The sequence below is a fragment of the Drosophila melanogaster genome, chromosome 3L, assembly GCF_000001215.4.
Source record: "Drosophila melanogaster chromosome 3L".
Taxonomy (NCBI): Eukaryota; Metazoa; Arthropoda; class Insecta; order Diptera; family Drosophilidae; genus Drosophila; species Drosophila melanogaster.
Genome location: NT_037436.4, coordinates 1,313,501 through 1,333,146, shown reverse-complemented (window position 1 = coordinate 1,333,146; position 19,646 = coordinate 1,313,501). Strand labels below are relative to the sequence as shown.

General features: G+C 47.4%; 6 protein-coding genes and 1 long non-coding RNA gene across 15 annotated transcripts; 3 read left to right on the top strand and 4 right to left on the bottom strand.

Moving 5' to 3' along the window:
• Positions 1-840, top strand: msd5 (mitotic spindle density 5). Its single transcript, NM_138257.3, has one exon. It carries the CDS (start codon positions 34-36, stop codon positions 793-795), a length of 762 nt encoding a protein of 253 aa, NP_612101.1. The 5' UTR covers positions 1-33; the 3' UTR covers positions 796-840.
• On the bottom strand, positions 821-1,403 carry msd1 (mitotic spindle density 1). The gene is made up of 2 exons (NM_138256.4): positions 1,329-1,403; positions 821-1,273 (listed from the first exon to the last, which is right to left on the bottom strand). Exons 1-2 carry the CDS (start codon positions 1,363-1,365, stop codon positions 894-896), a joined length of 417 nt encoding a protein of 138 aa, NP_612100.2. The 5' UTR covers positions 1,366-1,403; the 3' UTR covers positions 821-893.
• Positions 1,404-1,515: 112 nt separating this feature from the next.
• ND-ACP (NADH dehydrogenase (ubiquinone) acyl carrier protein) lies at positions 1,516-3,198 on the bottom strand. 3 transcript variants are annotated; one of them, NM_001274321.1, is made up of 5 exons: positions 3,100-3,198; positions 2,857-3,016; positions 2,198-2,284; positions 1,977-2,105; positions 1,604-1,867 (listed from the first exon to the last, which is right to left on the bottom strand). In NM_001274321.1, exons 2-5 carry the CDS (start codon positions 3,004-3,006, stop codon positions 1,688-1,690), a joined length of 546 nt encoding a protein of 181 aa, NP_001261250.1. In that variant the 5' UTR covers positions 3,007-3,016; positions 3,100-3,198; the 3' UTR covers positions 1,604-1,687. The 3 variants fall into 3 exon arrangements, with proteins under 3 accessions (NP_477003.1, NP_001261250.1, NP_477002.1); NM_057655.4 differs by lacking the exon at positions 2,198-2,284 and having other exon boundaries at positions 1,516-1,867; NM_057654.4 differs by lacking the exon at positions 1,977-2,105 and having other exon boundaries at positions 2,183-2,284.
• A 331-nt stretch (positions 3,199-3,529) lies between these two features.
• On the bottom strand, positions 3,530-14,667 carry Myo61F (Myosin 61F). Of its 4 annotated transcripts, none has more exons than NM_167872.2 (7): positions 14,378-14,667; positions 7,008-7,152; positions 6,831-6,946; positions 6,312-6,774; positions 3,986-6,249; positions 3,827-3,923; positions 3,530-3,746 (listed from the first exon to the last, which is right to left on the bottom strand). In NM_167872.2, the coding sequence occupies exons 2-7, from the start codon at positions 7,131-7,133 to the stop codon at positions 3,732-3,734; spliced, it is 3,081 nt and encodes a 1,026-aa protein (NP_728596.1). In that variant the 5' UTR covers positions 7,134-7,152; positions 14,378-14,667; the 3' UTR covers positions 3,530-3,731. The 4 variants fall into 4 exon arrangements, with proteins under 4 accessions (NP_728596.1, NP_728595.1, NP_476934.2 ...); NM_167871.2 differs by lacking the exon at positions 14,378-14,667 and adding an exon at positions 11,967-12,118; NM_057586.4 differs by lacking the exon at positions 14,378-14,667 and adding an exon at positions 8,518-8,584.
• lncRNA:CR45166 (long non-coding RNA:CR45166) lies at positions 8,926-10,270 on the top strand. Its single transcript, NR_124752.1, has 2 exons — positions 8,926-9,232; positions 9,546-10,270. It is a non-coding gene; the product is annotated as a long non-coding RNA:CR45166 (long non-coding RNA).
• On the top strand, positions 10,341-11,355 carry CG9184 (uncharacterized protein). 2 transcript variants are annotated; one of them, NM_138255.2, is made up of 3 exons: positions 10,341-10,395; positions 10,445-10,606; positions 10,697-11,355. In NM_138255.2, exons 1-3 carry the CDS (start codon positions 10,365-10,367, stop codon positions 11,140-11,142), a joined length of 639 nt encoding a protein of 212 aa, NP_612099.1. In that variant the 5' UTR covers positions 10,341-10,364; the 3' UTR covers positions 11,143-11,355. The 2 variants fall into 2 exon arrangements, with proteins under 2 accessions (NP_612099.1, NP_728593.1); NM_167869.2 differs by having other exon boundaries at positions 10,445-11,355.
• Positions 14,668-14,816: 149 nt separating the features above from the next.
• Positions 14,817-19,451, bottom strand: Herc4 (HECT and RLD domain containing E3 ubiquitin ligase 4). Of its 3 annotated transcripts, none has more exons than NM_001274320.1 (12): positions 19,239-19,451; positions 19,057-19,172; positions 18,812-18,989; positions 18,438-18,674; positions 17,535-18,261; positions 17,207-17,468; positions 16,823-17,146; positions 16,472-16,762; positions 15,814-16,409; positions 15,531-15,756; positions 15,362-15,475; positions 14,817-15,298 (listed from the first exon to the last, which is right to left on the bottom strand). In NM_001274320.1, exons 2-12 carry the CDS (start codon positions 19,135-19,137, stop codon positions 15,146-15,148), a joined length of 3,189 nt encoding a protein of 1,062 aa, NP_001261249.1. In that variant the 5' UTR covers positions 19,138-19,172; positions 19,239-19,451; the 3' UTR covers positions 14,817-15,145. The 3 variants fall into 3 exon arrangements, with proteins under 3 accessions (NP_001261249.1, NP_612098.2, NP_728591.1); NM_138254.3 differs by having other exon boundaries at positions 15,814-16,412; positions 18,827-18,989; NM_167868.2 differs by having other exon boundaries at positions 15,814-16,412; positions 18,827-18,989; positions 19,057-19,451.
• Positions 19,452-19,646: the final 195 nt, after the last annotated feature.

Below are 19,646 nucleotides of genomic sequence, written 5' to 3'. Positions count from 1 at the left end.
TATCAAAGGAGAAGTGAAGCGTAAACAATAAAAATGGAAACTAATGTAGATTTCAGCAGCATTTCATCCAAGTTGTACAGAAAGTACGCGCAACATGTGAGAAACCTAAAGGACGTGTGCGTATCCAAGACGGTGATGAAACCGGGGGCCTTCTTTGACAGCCTGCAGCAGATGATGGAGGAGGAGGCAGCAGCCACTACGCCCCCGAGGGATCTTAGCTCGGTAGCCGACTATGCGGAGCTCTTCAAGACCTTGGAAGAGTACCCGGCCAACCTGCAGAAAATGCCCAAGAAGCGGGAGCTACAACGTACCAACTCAACGCTCCTGCGAGGAGCAGACGAGTCGGTGGCCATGGGCATCAACACATCCAACGTTTCGCTGAGTCTGACGCGTCTGGAGGAGCAGCGCAGTGCCGTGGACGTGTACAATGATTTTAAGGGTTTCCAGCGAAAGCTGGCCAAGATCTACGACGAGGCAGCCGCTCTGGACACCACAGAATCCATATACAAGCAGAAGCTGACGCAGCTCCATGGATTTGCGCAGCAGCTGGAAAAGCTCATGCCAACCGGCGGTGAGTCTCCGCCAGATGCTTTTACATCCGAGCAGCAGGAGAAGCTTCTGACCATAGCCGCCAATATGGAACAGCTCAACTACCTGCGCTCCAACAGCCTCCAGCTGCCCAATCCCAATGAGATACTCGCCACCGGGAGTCTTGCCGCTCGCCTGGAGATGTTCGTAGAGGTGCTTACCTATACGCTTCTCCAAGTCAGCAGCTACAATATGGCCATGATTTGAAAACCTCGCTTAAAGAGCTTTAAATACAAATCAAATGTTTAATTTATTTAAATTATTTTTCAACTATAACATAATAATAAATTCTAAAAATGGATGAGCTAGGGGGAATCCTCGCTGGCATACTGCTCTTCCTGTGAGTTCTTCATCTGGCCCACGGTGTCGTAGAGCGCCACCAGCTTACGCACGGAGCTGCCAAGGTGCTCCACGCGATGCCTGTAGGCCAGGCAGCCCTCCAGAGCGCTGTATGTCTCCTCCCGCTGGTCACTGCTAGACATGAGCAGCTTGAAGTTCTCCAGGATCTTGGACAGGGTCATCTCAGCCTCCGGCCTGAGGTTGTACATCTTCTGGGTCTCCGACAAAGCCACATTCTGACTGAATGCCTTGCTGTTGGACTCGATGTGGAGCAATGTGTTGTTCGACCGCTCCATTATCTCGTCTATCTTAGCCAGCTGGCGGTTCATGGTCTGCCGATTGGCCGCTGAAATTGGAAGCACGGAATAGAACGCGTGTCGGTGGTTTAAAGATATATTTACCCATTCCCGCCAACATTTTGTCCACAGCGTCTGACATTTCGAATATTCTGTTTGTAATGCTAGCAGATTAACGTGACCGTCGCTGCGTATCTAAAATACACAAGGCTTTCTAAAACAATCGAAAGACCAACGTTTCTATCGAAATTTAAATTTAACCGCCAGTACTAAATGACTCGTTTATTTATTTGGATAGTTAATTTATTAGCTGCTATTCCGCAGTTAATTATAGCCCTCGTGTACAATTGCTGACTACAAGTTAATTTAACGTTTGGTTTATTCAGTTGATCAAATTGTATTTGACTTGTTTTCTATTTAAATTTAAGTGTAATCCGTTCAATGGCTTGCATTACAATTACAATTTACTCGTACACATCCTCCTTGTCGGCGACGTACTTAATAATGTCGGCAGGTTTAAGCAGCTTCTCGGCATCAGAGTCGGGGATCTCGAAACCGAACTCGTCCTCCATGGCCATGATGACCTCCACGTGGTCCAAGGAATCCAGTCCCAAGTCGTTGATGAAGTGCGACTCAACGTTGAGCTGTAAATGCGAGCCATTAGCATTGGGTATTCAAAGGTTTCATCAGCTTTGTTCAGTTCTGATTTCTGAGGCGACCATTGCACTGGCAAAGGCAATATGTGGCGTTTACCTTGCTGGGATCGATCTTGTCGTAGAGCTTGAGCACAAGCAAGACGCGCTCATTGATCAGCTTCAGCGAGAGCGGCGGTTTCGCCGAGTATCTGCGCACCAATTGCGTTTGCCAGCGACCACGGCACTCCTGGTTTTTGGCCGGCCCGAGAAAAAAAGGAAGGAAACAAAGACCGGATTAGTGGCGCCATGCAATGGGTACTTTACCTTTTCGGCGGTCACTTTGTCGTAGGCGGAGACAACCTTTAGCACGCGGAACTTGATGTCCTCGATGGTGCTCTTGGCCGAGTAGCTGCGCACACCGAACTTCTGCGAATGTTAATGTCTAGTGAATTTTCGTCTCTATATGAATAATTGCATTGGTAGTTCATCTACGACTTATGGTGCATACAACTTAGCTAATTCTTCAATGAGCAGTGTAAATATATACGCAATTTAAACGAGGGTGGTTCGATGGTGTATGATCAACTGATTAAATACCGCGAAAACTATTGCTTGGATTGGCGTGGAAACATATTTAGATATTTAACAAACTGAAATCACATGTTTTAAAACCGCTACATTTTAAGGTCACTTCTAGAGGATTTTCACTGTAGTACAATCAACCGCACACAAGTGCGAGCACCGGTGTTGCAGGTGTATGTGTGTGTGTGTGCGATAGGGAAACAATCATGTTTTATGCAAAATAATGTGATGCAATCGAATTGGGTGGTTCGACGGCCACATGGCGAGGATCTTCTGTTGCGTTCATGATTGCAAGCACTTAATTGAATGTTTTGAAACTCGTAGATCACGAAACCCCGCCGTTTGCGATGAGGTTAGGTCCTCAACTGCGATTGGGGCTCCTGCAACGGAAGGGACCGCTTTGGACGTTCGCTTACTTGGCTCAACTGGCTGGTCATCGATGGCACGGCGATCCTGTGCATCATCCTGGAGGCCTGTGATTGGATGAGAATGCCGGAGGCGACCCTCCTTGGGGCCAAAGTGGCCGCCAGTCGACTGCAGCTGCGCGCGATCTGTGTGAACGACATCTCGGTTCTCCTGCAACGGAAACGCAGCGGGTTAGTATCGCATCTCTGCAGACGGTGCACGAGTGCAGGTCTCGTATTTTGGGCGATATTTACGCTGAGTTTTCAAGATTATGTAAAAGTGCTGGAGCAAGAAAAAGACAGCAAGGTAGCAGTGTGACCGTATGCGCAATGTACTAAGCTGTTTCTCAACTTACGCAAATAAATACTAAAAATACTTAATACTTGAATAATGAGTAAGTAACTTTCCCAACTATAATTTACAGTTAAATAATTGTTAGTGGTATATTAATTCACATGAATTTCAGTAGTAACGTTAGCTGAAATCTTCTTTTGTGAGTTGGGCACGACTTTAACGAGATTTTTAAAGTCTGGAGCACCGAACTGACGTTTCAAAGCAAAGTTATCGACTGCTGCTTTTGCCAATCGAGTGGGCGGTTCTTTTTGAAAGAAACGATATAAGAGACTAGAAAAATTGCCACGTTTCCTCTTTGAAAAACCACAAGTTAGTGATAAGAACCCAATTCATATACAAATTGTAATATATTTATATGTATTTTTAAACAATATACATTTAGTTGGAACATTAGTCATATAAAATCCGAATACACAACTCTCAGGTGCTGCAGTAACAAAAATACATAGTTACACTATAAATTACACGAATATAACAAAACAAGGTCGTTTGATTTAAAGCCACTTTTCTGAAGAAAGTCATAGTAAATTCCTTATTGCGTTCCAATCTGAAAAGAAATATTTGGTGTGTGAGGTCAGCACGATAATGGGCGTTTCCTCATGAGGAGCTGGAGCTCGCACTACTTACGATAACTAGATGGCCCTTATCACGAACCACTCCGGGCTCGGCGCCGGTTTGGATGTCGATGACGCCGCCCTTGCCCTTGACTACGTTGTGCTCCAACCTGGAAACGAATGCAACACTTAGTCAAGAGAAAACCACTGGGATAACCGATGTGCAACTTACGAATTTCTGTCCACAATGGAGACGATGGAGGCAGTTCCCACGGTGTCAATGATATACGTGCTGAACTCGATTATGCGCGGAATGATCAGAATCAAGTCGCCCTTGTCCTTTTTCAGGTCGAGCGGTATGCGGATGACCATCAGGTCGTCGTTGTGGTTCGTCAGCGTGAAGTCGATCTTGTCTAGCGGCAGGCGGTGCTTCTGCTTGTAGGTCTTGCCGTCGAGGACATATATAGCCTTGTTGCTCAGCAGGATAAAGCGGTCGCGGGACTTGTAGCCGTGCCGATCGAACTTGGTGCAGAAGGACTGGTACTTAAGCTGCTCGCTGCCGAAGGTGCTGGCCACGAAGTCGTTGACTCGCTGGATGTGCTCCTTGGGGATGCGGTCCTCCTGGAACCAAGTGGACACACTGCTCGCGTAGTTGTTCTTCTTGCCCTTAAAGACCTTCTCCGCCAGGACCTTCAGCTCGAATTGCCTCTTCTGCTGCGGCGTCAGTTTAAGGCGGTAGATCCTGGCCAAGTGGAGACGGTGCAGGCGGTGAAGGATGCCGGAGGCCTCCTCGCAGTGCCCAGGGGCATGGGGCCAGCTCTTATCCAGTACCTTGGTGGGCAGCTCCTTCGCCAGTCGAAGCAGCCACATACGCTTGGCGTTGGCAATAAACTCTTCATTGAAGCCATTCGGGGCATCGTTCCGGGTGATGAAGCCCTTGATAAAGGCACGAATCTTATCGGCGGCCTCCCTGCGCTTCTTGGCCGCCTGCTGTGCCAACTTTCGGCGACAATAGCTCTGCATTATGATCACCTGAGCACGCAGTTTCAGATACTTCCTCCTTTGCATCAATCCCTTCCAGTGGGCCTGGATGATGGCCGCTATCTCATGTTTCTTCTCCTGGTAGGCATCCTCCGTATCGAACAAGGTTCTCGGCCAGCGGATGAATAGTTTCGTCTCGCCCACCCTGTACTTTTCCTCGTCCCAGCCCAAATCTTTCACCAGCTGCTGGACACCCGCTTTCGGGCCACCGGGACCCTTGTAATTGGGCCAGGTGGACTTGCTCAGGGACTTGTAGCGCTCCAGGAAGAGCTCATACGTTCGTCGGTAGGCGAAACCAGCTCGCCTCACACGCAGATTCTCCATCAGGCCAAGGTACTTGACCTGGTGCAGTACCAACTCATCGTTGAAGACGTTGGCAGTCTGCAGGTCGTTTGGCTTGATGCAGCGAATGTAGCTCGGCTCCTTGCACATCAGAATGTCCATGAGGTTGTTAAGAGATGCCCGGAACTGGGTGATAGCCGTCTCCGGACGCTTCAGGCTGCGCAGCTCCTTCTCCGGGAAGCAGTTCCTCACAATGCCGTTGCCAGCCTTGCTGAGGGTCTCCTTTAGATCCCTGAACAACAGGTCGTTGTTCTTGTCCAGGAATCCATTGACACTGTAGGTGACCTCGCCGGCATAGTGCACCAAGCGGAACTCATCGCGCAGCATGATTTTCTTGATGTGGGCGGGCGCCTTTTCGTGGCAAACGTAGTGGTGGTGCTGGGCCAATTTCTGGGTGAGCTTCTCAAGGAAGGTCTTATCCGTGGGCTCTCCTGGTCGCAAGCACTCCTCGTCCAGTATGGAGATGATGCCCTTGTGCTTCTCCTCGATCAGATTGCAAATCACCTTGTTGTCGAAGTACTCCACAGGTATCCACTCGATGCCCTCCCGGCGGTATTCATCCTGCTCCGACTTAAGGGTAAGCTCGATGAACAGCTGCTGCAGCTTCTCGTTGCAGAAATTGATGCAGAACTGCTCAAAGCTGTTCTTCTGGAAGATCTCGAAGCCATAGATGTCCAGAATGCCCATCACATTATTTCTGGATGCCCGCGTTTCCTTCGCCTGCAGCGAGATGTTGAGGCGCTGAACCAGCCAGGAGAACAGACGATCATAGACAGCCTTGGCCAAGGCGTCCCTGGCATAGATGGCGAGCTCCTGGTTCAGTGGTGAGGTCACCACATCTCCCCGAGCGTCAATTGTGCGGTGCGTTAGGGCGGCTTCCAGTTCGCTTGCGTTTACACCCAGCAAACGAGCAGCGGTGACTACCAGATCCCTGCTGTTCACCTTGGCATTGCCCTCCACCTCAGTGAAGCCAACGTTTCCTAGATGCAGAATGCTGGCCACGATTCCGAAGATCTCGCGCTGCTCCTCCTTGGTGAAATCGATCACAGTGAGAGCCTGCTGGACCTGCTTGAAGCTGTCCGCATCGTTAATTCTCGTCACGGTGCCATTGAGCTGTGGATTAGAACTCGAAGATCAGAGACCAATTGTCAATACCCTCCAGGCTGCCCACTTACCCCATCTGTCAGGTAGCTATAAGTGTCCAGAGCCCGCTCCAGGCGCAGTTCCTGCAGAAGGGCCTCGTCGGCGCCGGCCAAGAGTTGGTAGAAGATGTGGAAGTTGCGCTCGCCTCCCATTTGAGCCACCACTCGCGACTTTTCCAGCAGATAGTTTAGGATGTTGCCTCCGATCGGAGCTCCTTTGAAATCGAACTGGATGTCCATGTACTTGCCGAACCGCGAGGAGTTGTCATTGCGGTTTGTCTTGGCATTGCCGAAGGCCTCCAGCACGGGATTGCTCTTTAGCAGCTTGTCCTTGACGCCCTCGACGGTCGTCTGGTTGCCGGAGCAGGCGGCTATGAACTGCAGCACCTTCTTGGAGGCCTCTGTCTTGCCGGAACCACTCTCTCCGGAGATGAGCACGCACTGGCCGCGGTTCTCCTCGATCAGCGAACGGAAGGCGTTGTCAGTCACCGCAAAGCTGGACAGGAATGCTCATTATTTGGTGGTTCAATGCAACTTGGTCTTGAGACTCACATGTGTGGGGGCATCTCGTAGAAGTGCTTGTTTCTGTACGCCTTGACATGGTCATCGGTGTAGATGGGCAGCTGCTTGTAGGGATTCACGGAGATCAACACCTGGCCAATGTAGGTCTGCGAAAGGGGATATCGTTATCATTATTTTGACCTATCTTCTTTAACTATTTTTACTCACATAGATCAGGTCCTCCTGGAACCGCTTCTTCAGATTCCCGATGAAGGCTTCTTCGCTCTGGTAGTTCTCGAGGAGCACAAAGTCCTGGACTCCAGCACGATCACGCTCGTGCAGGCCCGTCTCCATTTTCAGTTGGGAATTAAAACTAAAGCAAAGAAAGGGGTTCACATAAGCATCAAAATGATTCCTTAAATACAGATCCCACAGAAACGATTGGTGCTTGCTTCATTGTTAATTTTTCAACTTCCTAAGAAAATCCTCTTCATAGGTCTTATCTTTGACGAACCTAATCGGACTGCCCAGCTGAAAGGGTTGCCATGTTTAACCACCTTGATTAGGAAAAACCTCTTGAAAACCAATTCAGAAAAGCCCCATAGAAAGCCGAAACCCCAAAGATAAGATTTTCGCTATTCGACAATATTTTATAACAGTCCTGCGGAAATGAATCAGGCAAATGATAGTGACTCGTGAATGTGGATATTGTTGATCAATTCCAAATGATCTCATCAGACATATCCAATATAATATTCTATATGAGTCCCAATGCAAATACCCAATCTGGGGTATTTATAGATCCATAGAAGTAATGGTGGGCAGGTGCAATTCACCTTATCAATGCCATATTTCATGGGGCCAAGGGAAGTGGGCAAGTGGTAAGAGTTTGCTTTATTGGACGACTGCTCCAGTTCTGCTGATACGCGGCGGGTAAAACCATAAAAGAAACGATTATGCAATGGATTTGTGACTGGTAGGATTTCTAAGATTCCTAAGAAATGCTGGTCATATAACTGTGGGATTATCCAAGGACACTTCACTAGGTCACTGAGTAAACAATTGCACATCTCTAGATGGATTCTCTTCAAATCACGCTTCTTCTACCTGGCCATGTTTGTTCGATTCTTCTTGTTCCACAACACTACTGCACAAACACCACTGATAGCTCCAATTGATGATTCTCTGGAGGATGTGTCAGATTCCGCGCATATTCCGCCCTTTGACGGCTCCGTTGGCAAACTAAACCGATCCGCTGGCAGTTGAGGCGTTTTAACCATCAATACTTCTCCTCTCCACATATCAATTGGCCTCGTCGGAATTTGTGTTGTTCTTTTTTTTTAGTCGGCACATTTATCAACGATAATATACCTATGACTGCGATGAGGAGGGCAATGCCGCCAATCAGTCCCCGATTAGATAGTGCCTTTCGCGAATAAACTCGGGACCCGATTTAGGAGACCATGACAGAAACGCAGCGCACCAAAGAATTCCGGATCGGCTGTATTCCGGAGTTCCAAGTACCTGAGATCACGATACGTCTTTTTCGCATGCGTCAATCCTAAAGATATATGCGTTCCCATCTCCCATCATTCCGAGCAACCCAATGTTTTCAGTTGATTCATAATGTGGTTCCTCCTAGCTACGCGAACCAGTTTCTTGGTTTTTAGATAACTAATCAAGAATTATTCTATATGATTTATAATCTATTCACTTTCTTTATCTTAGCACTGCTTACTCTATGTAGTCCTTAGTATCCATTATTGCGAAGATCAAGGATTTGATTTCAATGTACATAAGGAATTCCTTTACTTAGTTCTTGCTCCACAATTAGCTAATTTCATAAACTTGCTTCTCCAAAATGTAAATTATAACTTAATGCTTTCAAGATTTCTAGATGACTGCCGCGCTTTCGGGACATTTCTGAGTGAGTCAGAGCTCGAAACTCACAACCCCGACTCAGAAAAGTGCTCCAGCTCACATTAGCACTGTGTTATCAGCTATCAGTGTGCTAAATAATAAGTCATTGCCGAATGAAAACATTGTAAGTACACACACTAGATTGCAATTGCCTCCACCGCCACTATTGTGTGTTTCCATCCACTCTGCGCCACTTGGAAGGGGATTTGCTGTGTGGAACTGGAACGAATGCCTGACTAATTGCGAAATGTTTGCCGGGAAGACTTCCCAGGAATTCTCGAAGAGACCGGCAGACACGTCCCAGTCGTTGGAGCCGAGCTCGCCGTGATTCGATGTTTGTCACATAATTGTTTAATTGCACGTAGGGCAGATGGAAGTGGATATCGATCATGTCGAAAACCATATACGAATACATCACCCAATGGGCACAGCCATTTGCAGTCATTCTGCAATCACTTTAGCACTTTTGACAAACCAACCATCGCCTAAGATTATGCTACGTCTATTTAAGGAATCCACAAGTTGGAGGGCAGGTGAGTGCAGATCTCATGGAACTGTTTGGGATCCAATTGACACGAGTATATGTTGTATGATAAGAGAGTTGCCAAAGTTGACTGGGTGGCGGGGCAAGCCTCTACAGATACTTTCATGATTAGATAAACTAGCTGGGGGATATAAAATGAATTAAACTGTAAATATTAATGAGTGTGTAGTCATTATAATTATACTTTGCTCAATATCCCTGCAATAACACGGTTTCTCCCTACTATGAAGTCATTGACTTTCTGTTCCCTGGGGGCGTTGCTTTTGTCGGCTTGATCCACTCTTTCTTTAATCCCCATTCAGCGGTCTAATAGAGTGGGGAACTGGTTTCCCGATCCAGAAATACTCCAACGGGTGATGTAACAGAGAACTCCACATTTTGTTGTATCAGACGACTCGTAAACATGTCTACGACACACGACCTATAACGGAACCCAAAAACCATGAGTCCCACCCAAACGAAAAAGTTCCTAACCCATTAATCGCACACCGAAAGAAATAGTCGAGCATTAAGAATAGGAAACCAAGAGGCAGAGGCTGATTTGCTTTGTAGCGAGATGGAGAAATACATTCGTAAAAAGTAAAGATAAGTTCTAAAGACGGAAACTCAACGATAATACAATAAGTTCAAGGGCACATATTTCCAAAAAATTTGTTGCCAACTCAAGAGCTTTGCTGAATATTTTTTTGTTCAGTGGCATGACCAACCTTCATCTGCATTCAAATGTCGTCATATATCAAGCAGCAATATCGCGGGATATTGAACTCTTCGAATTCATTTGGAAAAATGCAGGGCTGGCAGAACGATCATGGAAGTGGAATGAGAAGTGGAAAGATCCCACAAAGCCCCTACAAGCATTTATATCATATGCAAATTAATGAGCGCAGTTATTAGAACGGTGCTTGATCGATCCGAGATCGAGATCGAGTTCGAGCTGGAGCTGGAGCTGGGGATGGAGATGGAGATGGACACAGAAGAAAGAAAGGCATCCCAAATTTGGGCCACTGCATGGGTTATTCTAATGAGGAAACCGGGAACGAGATCCCACACATCTCATCACAGATGCACCGCGTATAAAAGGGCAATGCAACTGGAGTGGTCAGGTTATTCCGAGAGAGATCATGGATCGGAGAGTGACTGCGATTGGTTTGGGTGAGTACGGACGATCGGCTGCCTAGAAAGAGTGACACATCCTTTTCAGTTATCCTGCAGCTGCTGGTCAGCGGCCTCTGTTTCCAGGAGAAGGCGCCACTGCAGACGAGCCTGGTCAGCGGACAGGCCAGGACCGAAAAGCAGCAACAGGTGCTGGACGATCCGCTGGGAAGTGGACGCGGGATTGACGAGCACCTGCTGAAGACCATTGGTAAGGGCGGCATCAAGCTGGTGATGGCCTCGGGAGCCCCGTCGACCACCCCGAAACCGTCAGTACAACACCATTACTATTATCCACCAGAGGATCAGCAGCACCCACGGCAGTATGGCTATCCACCGCAGTGGTCGCCAGGACCGCCCGCTTATCCGCCGCCACCGCAGCGTCCTTGGGGGCCACCCCCTCCGCCCGGACCACCGCCGCCAGGACCTCCTCCTCCGCCGGGACCCTACTACAATCCCTACTACAATGGCTACAACTACTACGGCGGATATGGCGGCTATGGATATGGGGGCTTTGGATATCCCGGCTTTGGCGGCTATTCTGGCTATCCCTACTATCCCTTCTATCGCTCCTCGACGGCTGGCGAGGTCGATAACCAACTTCCCGGTGCCGATGGACTCACTTCCGCCGCCATTCCTGGCGTTTTCCAGGGCAGGGCCGTGCTGTCCCACCAGAACTTCCTCGACGGCAGGAACAACGCTAACGTTGTGCCACTTTATCACCTACTCCAAATGGCCAGGGCTTGAAGTACTCTAATCCAATCATTGATTAAAACTTAATAAATTGTGTACCATGTATATTCCGAGTAACCGCGTGATGCATTGTAGTTCTTACTTATCATCGCATGCGTTCTAGTTTATAGCCCTATTCAATATCTAATCGATTCTGACTGGATAAATGTTTAAAGAAATCGTCCAACTGAAAGCCCATAATAGTAGAAACAGAATTGCAGAAAGGAGAAAGGCAGAAGGTGTTTCTATTAATCCACTCGAGATTGACGATTACTTAAACCCTGATAATAGCTTTGCCAGATCATCCAACTGAATGGATCGTTAGATTATAAAGAACCCAGTTGAGGCCGCTGACCGAGAGTAAAGATGATCGAATTCGTTCAAACGATCGTCATCATCGTCATTTCTCGCACCCGCAAAGACTGGAAATTCAAATTCAAACTGGGCAAACTTATCGAGCCGGTTGCAAATACATATGTATATAAGAGAATCTGGACGCTCGGTTGCTGAGTCACCCGCTTTTAGGGACGAGTCTTCTGGGCACGAGGAGATCTCGAGGAGATCACGCCGCCATTGTGACGCATGCCAAGTGCCTGGGTCTCGGTCTCGGATAACCATTAAGTATTAAACAATCACTGGGGCCCGCTGTTTTCTTAGCTCACTGCGAGCCATAAAAAGCGTCAACAGCTGAGGCCGATCTTGAACGCGATTTACTGCCAATTGCAAAAAAAAAAGAAAAAATCTGCTGAAAGAGCTGCCCAAAAGCGTTTCGTTTTGTTTCGTTTTTGCCTTTCCTACTGTTTTGGCCGCTTCAAAACAGACTTTTTGCTCGTACTCACGTCGAATAAGAGTTTGGAGTTTGGGATTGGGGCTTCCACGAAAAGCCCTTACTTGGCACTTTACCGAACCTGAGCAAATCCGAGGTGCGATGTAATGGTGATCCCAACACGAGCTCACTCAAGCTCACTCCTCCGTCGAAAGAAATGGAATGGAGTGGAAGTGCTGGCTCCGTGTTCTTGGTTCCTCGCCAGTCGAACTTTATGACTAGTGGGGATTTTTGCTATAATTGTACTTGTGCCATACAATTGATTGAATGGGGCATATTGCCACATGGCCAATTACCGCTTTATTAAGGTGGATCAGCAGTTTCTCAGCCAGGATACTACAGATAATAGTAGAATGCCGTCAATATTTGTAATTTAAAAGGTGAAAATGAATCGTAACTTCTTTAAGAGATCGTATCTTATACATCTTTAAAGAACAATGTCTGAATGAATCCATTCACTAGGTAAGACCAGGTCATTCTCTACTCTTCCAAGTGACACATCTGCCCATTCATAAAAGAGGGCATACCAATTGTCGACCAGACCTCCACATCTTTCGTGGAAAAGCGATGTGCTTCGATGGACGTTTACGACAATCGCTTGTGGTCTTTTGTCGATTCAACTTAATTTTCGTATCTTATCTTATTAGACATTAATTAATGTCATAATGCAGCTGGCTAAGAAGAGGTAAAAGCACCCTGTATGTACATATGTAGAGCGTACACGATCAATATCATATCAGTAAAACTGGTTGAACCCAGCGAGAAGATAACGCCACCGATTCCGATAAGAGAAAGTTCAAGTTTGTCATCAGGCCGCGATTTCGAAATTTTTTCAGGTGGGTGCGGGTCGCCGTTTCCCCTAGACACCAGGTTATGCTATATTTCGAATATTCCGTGGACTCCATAGAGTCAAATGGGCACATGACAAGGCTGGGCGATAATAAATATCGCAATTACCCGAACCAAAAGGCGTGCAATTTTATTTCCTTCTCCGGTTCTTCGTTTGTTCTCTTGGCCTCTGGGTTTGTTTGCCAAACGGTTAGTTCGCAGAAAGTTGGCATTACATCATTACCAAAATTCGGGTTTTCGTGATACGCTTGGTTTTCCAATTCGTTTCTTTTGGGTGCCAAGTGTGAGGCAATGACATTGGGGGCAATGCTTTGTGCACTCGAAAAAAGGTGTTCTACAATCGCCTCTAGTCTAGCTTCAATACCATTAAGTACTTTAAAAGTGAGCAGATCCCAGATATTTTAAGACTACAGGTAGGTATTTGACAATATTATTATATTGTTGCGAGCTTGTATTTGAACAGCTGCCAGATTTGGCGAATCATTCGGTTTCGTTTTCGATCCATTGCAGTTGGTTATTTTTAAGCGGCTTATTGCCGCTGTTTTCAAAACTGGGTCAAATTAATGGAGGGCCGTCGCAGTGTGGAAACGAAATTGAAATTTGATACAATTTCAATTGGTCAGCGAGTAGGCAAGCGGAGCAAGGGGATACATCCCCGCCAGCTATATCCACCGATTACTCATGTCTCCCCCATAGCCAAACACATACGCCCTGTTGACCCTCTTTGTGTGCCCCGCCTGTTTGTTCCTGCTATAAAACCTGGGCAAACAAGCTCATCCCCGGGGAGCGAGGGACAGGTGAACCCCCCCAGCCAGTTTACAAATATCCTCGCAGACGATGTGTGGAGTGAAGACCCAGGAAGCGAACGGAGGAGCGAGCGAAGCGGCGAAATTGAGGTGCCGGTGCCTAAACGCTCGCTTTATTAGAGGAGCATCACAATAAACCAGATCTCTTCGATTGCGGTGGCTGCTGCACTGGGAGAATCATCTTCCCATATTATTTATTATTTCAAAGAACCGATCATGAAAAAGCACCCTTGATTATCATTGAAAGTTGTTAGGAAAGTTAGAAACTGCGTAAACCATTTGCATTTATGAGTTAAACTAATCCTTGAGGAAACGTTTCTCGCAGTGCATTCCTGCTTTTGTTGCTCTTTTGTGCCGCCGCTGTGGCTTTTGTTGCGTTTGGTGTCCAAGTTCAAATCGTGCAAAGGAAAGAAAGCAGCGGAAGACGCTGCACAGATCACGACCACGGGCAAACCGGCAGAACCGCTTTTTTCGTATTTTTTCTTTGCTAACTTTTTTTTTTGAGTTATACACTCATGTGCGCGGCATGGTATCGCTGGATTTTGTGGCCCGGACATTTGTTAGCTGTCAGGATATGCAAAAGTTGCGATGGTAATTGATTTTGTAGGCCAGCTCGCCTCGTTCGCGGCATATAAAGCGAATTAAGAAGTTTGAGATGGACAAGCGACCAGGATGGCACACATGTAATTGCAAACTGGGGGCCTAAGTACCCATAATTTCACAAACTGTCGCCCGAAGTCGTTACTTTTTTGTGGTCGCAGTGCTCTACCTGTTTGAATTTCTTTTCCGATGCGGGTACCGTTAGCTTGACCCGGTAAAGGTGACGTTTGGACAACGTTTGTTGTAAGCGAATTGGTGTTGGTGGATAATTTGAAGAAGCGGGGCTAGGACGGCATATATGCGCGCAGTTTTCGAAATCGGTCGGTTGGTTAATGTCAAGCACCGCACGCCCAGCGCATGCAAATGAGCGTCCGAAAAAGTTCTCGGCGGCGAATGAAGAAATTAACGAACGAAATCCGCACGCGGCCGCGCACCTTGCCAAAGTTGAAGTTGAACTGACTTCGACGACTTCGATTTGCCGCCACATTTCGGGCTCAGCTGTGCGCCAACGGTGCTGCCAACGCGGCTCGTTTCCGGACAGAAGCGAAGCTATCGTTATCGGGTTTAAAGCTTAACCGTTACTGCGATCAATGAAAATAACAATATATAAGCCATATTATATAACTTTATTGGTAAAAGTTACACGGAAATTTAGACATTTGTTGTTGTCCTCAGACTGATGCACCAACCTTATTTACCTCCTTGAATTCCTTTCTCTCCATAACAATGCGATATTAATAACTAGTCTAGAGTTTAAAGCTATAACACGACATTGTACTTGCTGATTTGATCGCTGATAAATGAGTGTTCCACGTTGGGGTTGTCTTTGAAAGTAGCCAATTTTCATTCTTCAATCCAAAATGCGCGAAATCCGAAGATTTCGGAAAATACCTGTAGTTTGAGGTCGATGTAAAAAAATGGGTCCAGATCAGATCGATCAGACCAGGCTGAAGCCCTGCGTCTGCTGGATGGCCTGTAGCAGCTTGTACTTGAGGCGCTCCTTGGTCTTGTAGCGCGGCAGATCCAGCAGATTGAAGCACGTGTGCGCCACGGGCAGGAATCGTTCGTCCGGGGTGGGTTGAATGGTGAGCTAAATCGGTACGGATACGGTAAAGGACACACTTTGCAATATAGGTATAATCTAAGAACTCACTTTAAGGGCTTTCATGCCCTGGATGGGAATGCGATCGCTGCCAGTTAAAAAGAGGAGAAAACTCTTCTTTTCCGCCTCGGACATGTCATGAATAACCTCCCAGAACCATTTGATCTGCGGCAGATACAAGGTTAATGTCTAGGAAGACCATCTTTAGTTTACAACTCACTGTATCATCGACCGAAGTGTAGCCCTCCCGGTACTCGCAGTTGTCTTGAAGCGCCTGCCAGTCGTAATCCTCATTTCCCACCACCACGGCCATCAGCTCCTCCGGCTGGAATATGTGAATCACGCGGCCAGAGCACACCTTCATAAAGCCCTTGTGAAACGCATTGTAGTGCAGCTCGACGGACTTGTTGAATACGAAGTCAACATAGAGATCCACAAACTCCTGCCTGAAGTTGGATAATAGTTAGCACAGGTGCCGCAACAGAAATGGTCACTACACTCACCTGTTTTCCAGTGTTACGGCTATCTCATTGCCGTTGGGCTTAAGGCACTTCGTCTCCGCCTCCCCGAATACATCCCGCGATATCTCAAAGGTCAGATCGAAGACTTCCTTAAAATCGTCGCCCTGGTAGTCGAGCAGCGATTGCATGGAGTTGGCCTCCGGAGGGGAAAGCTGACGGAGATCACTGAGATCCACTGGCTTGCCCAGCAGCTTTTTGAACAGAGCCAGTGGGAATGGCAAGTTGATGATGGTGAAGTTATAGATGGCCAGACCGCAGAGAACGCCAATTAGGAAGTACATGTTTTCCGTCTCGAAGGTGAGATCTGCAAACCAGAGCAGACGCGACTGCTCGTACTCCTTAAACATACCGTACTTGGGATCGAGCAGATCCTTGAGCAGCAACATGAAGAACTCCTTGCGCACGCCACCCGCGTCCTCCGCCTCCTCGCCATGGAACTTGATTTTCAGCGGCTTCTTAAGATCACTCTGCGAATAATGCTGCAACTCTCGAAGGGAATCCTGCACCAGATTCTCACGCGTCACGTTGAGCACAATGAACTGCGAGATGGGCATCCCGTAGTTGAAAAAGGAGAATGCCTGCTGGATAAAAAAGTAGTTATTAACTCATAAATCATTTCTGTTCGGCGTCATTAACCCACCATGGTAGCCGCATTGGCCATGGCGGAGTGCATCTGGAGCGCCTGATCCGCTTGGAGTAACGCTGTTTTAGCAGACTGGTCGAAAATGAATGAATAGTTGCAAATATTGAAATCTCTGGCAGTGTCGGCCATGATCCATTTAACGTACTCCTGCTGCACGTCTGCATAATCCGAAAGATCAGGCCAGTAAAAGATTTGATAGTTTAGGCGATCATGGCGCTCGTTGTTAATTTGGCAGAGCGTTTTCATCAGCTTTAGAATGATCTCGAGTTCAGTGTTATATGGCAGCAGCTAGATTATGAATAGAGAATTAATTGACACTGGTATGGCCCTATATTGAAATCTAAATACCTGTTGACGTCTTTCGGCGCTGGGACTAGCGGCAGCCAAGCCCATTTTGAAACTTATAATATGGATGACAACATGCAAGAAGTTCTGGACAAGATGCTCGAAGTATTCAGCCGGTGTTTGGGCCAACCACTTGTTCAGCACTTTCCGTGGGTTCTCTGCTAGCTTAAATATGGCATTGGCAAACGGAACCTGCAGTGACTTGTAGTGCTTGGAGTTGACGAACTCGTGGTAAAGTGGGAGCAGAAGATATAATCGCATGCTCTCCACATCTGCCGGTGAGCAAACCAGCGAACCAACTAGCTCCTTGGTTATATTGTCCCAGATCTGAAAACAATGAAATGATTAAAACAGATACCAATGATGCTTGTAATGGCGAAAACTTACCACCTGCCTAATGCTTTCATTTTCCACAGCGCGCAGATTGTCGAATGCTAGTTGGGCTGCTTTCAGATCCAGTCCATGGTTGCGAACCGAGCATCCAAAGTGTCGGTCGTGATCCAGCAGAAAGGAACCATTCCAACACGCCTGGCTTCTAAATATTAGTTCAATAGAGCTCAGTAGATCCATGTCGCTTTGAAGGCCCTGCTTGCATTGAGCACACTGCTTGGTGACTTCTGCTGTTAGGGTTAGGATCTGGGATTTGGGGCTGCAAAGTAGATATATGTTTATAGTTTTATATGTTTATACTAAAGTAACACGCTTCTATAGTTACTTGTAGTTTCTGAAATCCTCGGGCGGCACCTTGTCTACAAACAAAGTTGTGGTCACAATCGACTGATCGCCACCTGAGAAAATCTGTCGGATGACCAACGAGACCTGTGAATCATTGGATTGCAACAGGGCTGATCCGCTGGGCGACACCCAAGGACCGATGACCACCTGCGGCAGCATCAGGCTCTTGGTACTCCTCGTGCCCAGCTGCCCAGAGCTACCCAAGCCAAAGGCATAAACTCTGCCGCGCGATGGAACAAGCGCCAGAGTGTGCCGATTGCCACAGGCCACCTGAGTGATGGTGCTGCCCATTAGCTCCATTACCATTCGCGGTAGCATCTCATTCGAGCTAAAGCCATGACCCAACTGCCCATAGGCGCCAGCTCCACAGGTGAACACCCCTCCCTCGTTGGTCAGAAAAACGGAGAACTCATCGCCGCAGGCCACAAATCGCACGCCCAGGGTGCGCAGCGTTTTCAGCTGGGTGGGATACGAGCGGTTCGTTTCGTCATTCAGTCCCAGTTGCCCGCAGTTGTTTCTGCCCCATCCGAACACCGCACCGGACTTGGAGATGAGGAACGAGTGATTGCCTCCACAGGCAATTGCGGCCAGCGGAATTCCCAGCAGAGTGGTTAGTCGGAGGGGATAGTTGCAATGTGTCAAATCATTGGGGGAGTTCACGCCCAGCTGACCGTAGATGTTGGAACCCCATGAATACAGCTCGCCACCTAGAAACGTCAAGGATGATGTTAGTCGGAAGGTATCGTTGTTTAGCTTTAGATAAGAATTGTTTAGTAATGCCCTAAACTTGGGAAATACAATTATCTTATCTTGTTTCAAGTAGTTCTGATGTGTATCTGTGTATCTAGTGAATGGAATCCATTAAATTTCACTCCATACTTACAACTGGTCAGTGCCAAGCTGTGATTGTTGCCGCAGGCGATCTGCACCACCGTCTTTGTGACCAGTTGCCGCACAACCTTGGGCAGCTGCACGATCTCCTTATCGGTGGCATGGCCCAGCTGGCCGCAGTCGTTGTCGCCCCAGCTTAAGACCTGGCCCCAATCGGAGAGCGCCAATGAGTGGCGGCTGCCGCAGCAGATCTGGATGATCACGTAATCCTGCAGTTCGGGGATAAGCACTGCAAAAAGTCGGCCGGAAGATGATTGCGGGGTTTAGACTCGGTTCACAGCAGTGGCTCGCGTAGTTGGTGAGTATGGAGATGAGGTGGAGTTAGTGGAGAGTGGACAGACAAGACGATAAATGAAGATTACATACGAAATGGCGACATACGTGGCCTTTTGGTGGGCAGATCGTGGCCCAGCTGGGAGTAGTCGTTGCTCCCGCAAGCGTAGACTTTTCCAGTGGCGGTCAGAAAGAGAGTGTGTCGGTGTCCACAGGCGACCTGCTGTACAGCAGTGTCCGGTGTCCAGGGTATCTGACTAGGTGTGAGGATCTGTGAGGAAATCAATGGCATACAAAAGTAATATCAGTGGGCTTATATCCGAAAGTCATCTATCTACCTGCTCGTCCTCGATTCCGCCAAGTCCCAATTGACCATGTGACGTGCTTCCCCAGCAATAGAGCTCTTTGCCAGATGCCATTGCTCTGGATCCGCCCAATAGCTCCTTCGGTTGTTCTGGGTATAATAATTTACTTGTTGGTGCTACAAGAATTTTCGAGAATGTCCCCAATTGTTAGCTACATTCTTTTGTGTCCACTTGCTCCCGATTCCAATTGCTCGGTTCATGCCTCGTCAAGCTTTCGATGGGTGTGCCTTCAGAATCTAAGTCTAATCCTGAATCCTGTTACCTACAACGCTCTATAAATTTTAGGCCTTCTAGAAAAAAAATATAAAAACTCAAAAACCAGCAACAAAAAACCAATAAATAATGGTGGCGATGCCAACTGGTTGGGATAGGGCCACATTGCCCACGTTGGCAGCCCTGACAATGGGCTTAAGCTAGGGCTGCATCGCTTGCGGACTTTTAAGATCCGCTTTGAAAAACCTTAAGATCGGATAATTCTCTAGAACTTATGCTGAACACGAATATCAAAATGTTTTCTCAATTTTTTCCGAAAAAAGAAACAATTTGCGATTTTACATATAAGT

Bases quoted from the DNA above. Each gene is read 5' to 3' on its own strand.
- msd5 (NM_138257.3), top strand. From the start codon at position 34: ATGGAAACTAATGTAGATTTCAGCAGCATTTCATCCAAGTTGTACAGA.
- msd1 (NM_138256.4), bottom strand. From the start codon at position 1,365: ATGTCAGACGCTGTGGACAAAATGTTGGCGGGAATGG. The intron at 1,274-1,328 runs GTAAATATATCT...TTCCAATTTCAG, and splicing joins CAAAATGTTGGCGGGAATGG to CGGCCAATCGGCAGACCATG.
- ND-ACP (NM_001274321.1), bottom strand. From the start codon at position 3,006: ATGTCGTTCACACAGATCGCGCGCAGCTGCAGTCGACTGGCGGCCACT. The intron at 2,285-2,856 runs GTAAGCGAACGT...TAACATTCGCAG, and splicing joins TGACCAGCCAGTTGAGCCAA to AAGTTCGGTGTGCGCAGCTA. The intron at 2,106-2,197 runs GTGACCGCCGAA...GCCAAAAACCAG, and splicing joins TTGTCTCCGCCTACGACAAA to GAGTGCCGTGGTCGCTGGCA.
- Myo61F (NM_057586.4), bottom strand. From the start codon at position 8,576: ATGTACATTGAAATCAAATCCTTGATCTTCGCAATAATGGATACTAAG. The intron at 6,250-6,311 runs GTAAGTGGGCAG...TCTAATCCACAG, and splicing joins ATAGCTACCTGACAGATGGG to CTCAATGGCACCGTGACGAG. The intron at 3,924-3,985 runs GTAAGTTGCACA...ATTCGTTTCCAG, and splicing joins TCCATTGTGGACAGAAATTC to GTTGGAGCACAACGTAGTCA.
- CG9184 (NM_167869.2), top strand. From the start codon at position 10,365: ATGGATCGGAGAGTGACTGCGATTGGTTTGG. The intron at 10,396-10,444 runs GTGAGTACGGAC...CATCCTTTTCAG, and splicing joins AGTGACTGCGATTGGTTTGG to TTATCCTGCAGCTGCTGGTC.
- Herc4 (NM_001274320.1), bottom strand. From the start codon at position 19,137: ATGGCATCTGGCAAAGAGCTCTATTGCTGGGGAAGCACGTCACATGGT. The intron at 17,469-17,534 runs GTAACTATAGAA...TCTACTTTGCAG, and splicing joins GAGGATTTCAGAAACTACAA to CCCCAAATCCCAGATCCTAA. The intron at 16,763-16,822 runs GTATTTAGATTT...TTCATAATCTAG, and splicing joins GCGCCGAAAGACGTCAACAG to CTGCTGCCATATAACACTGA.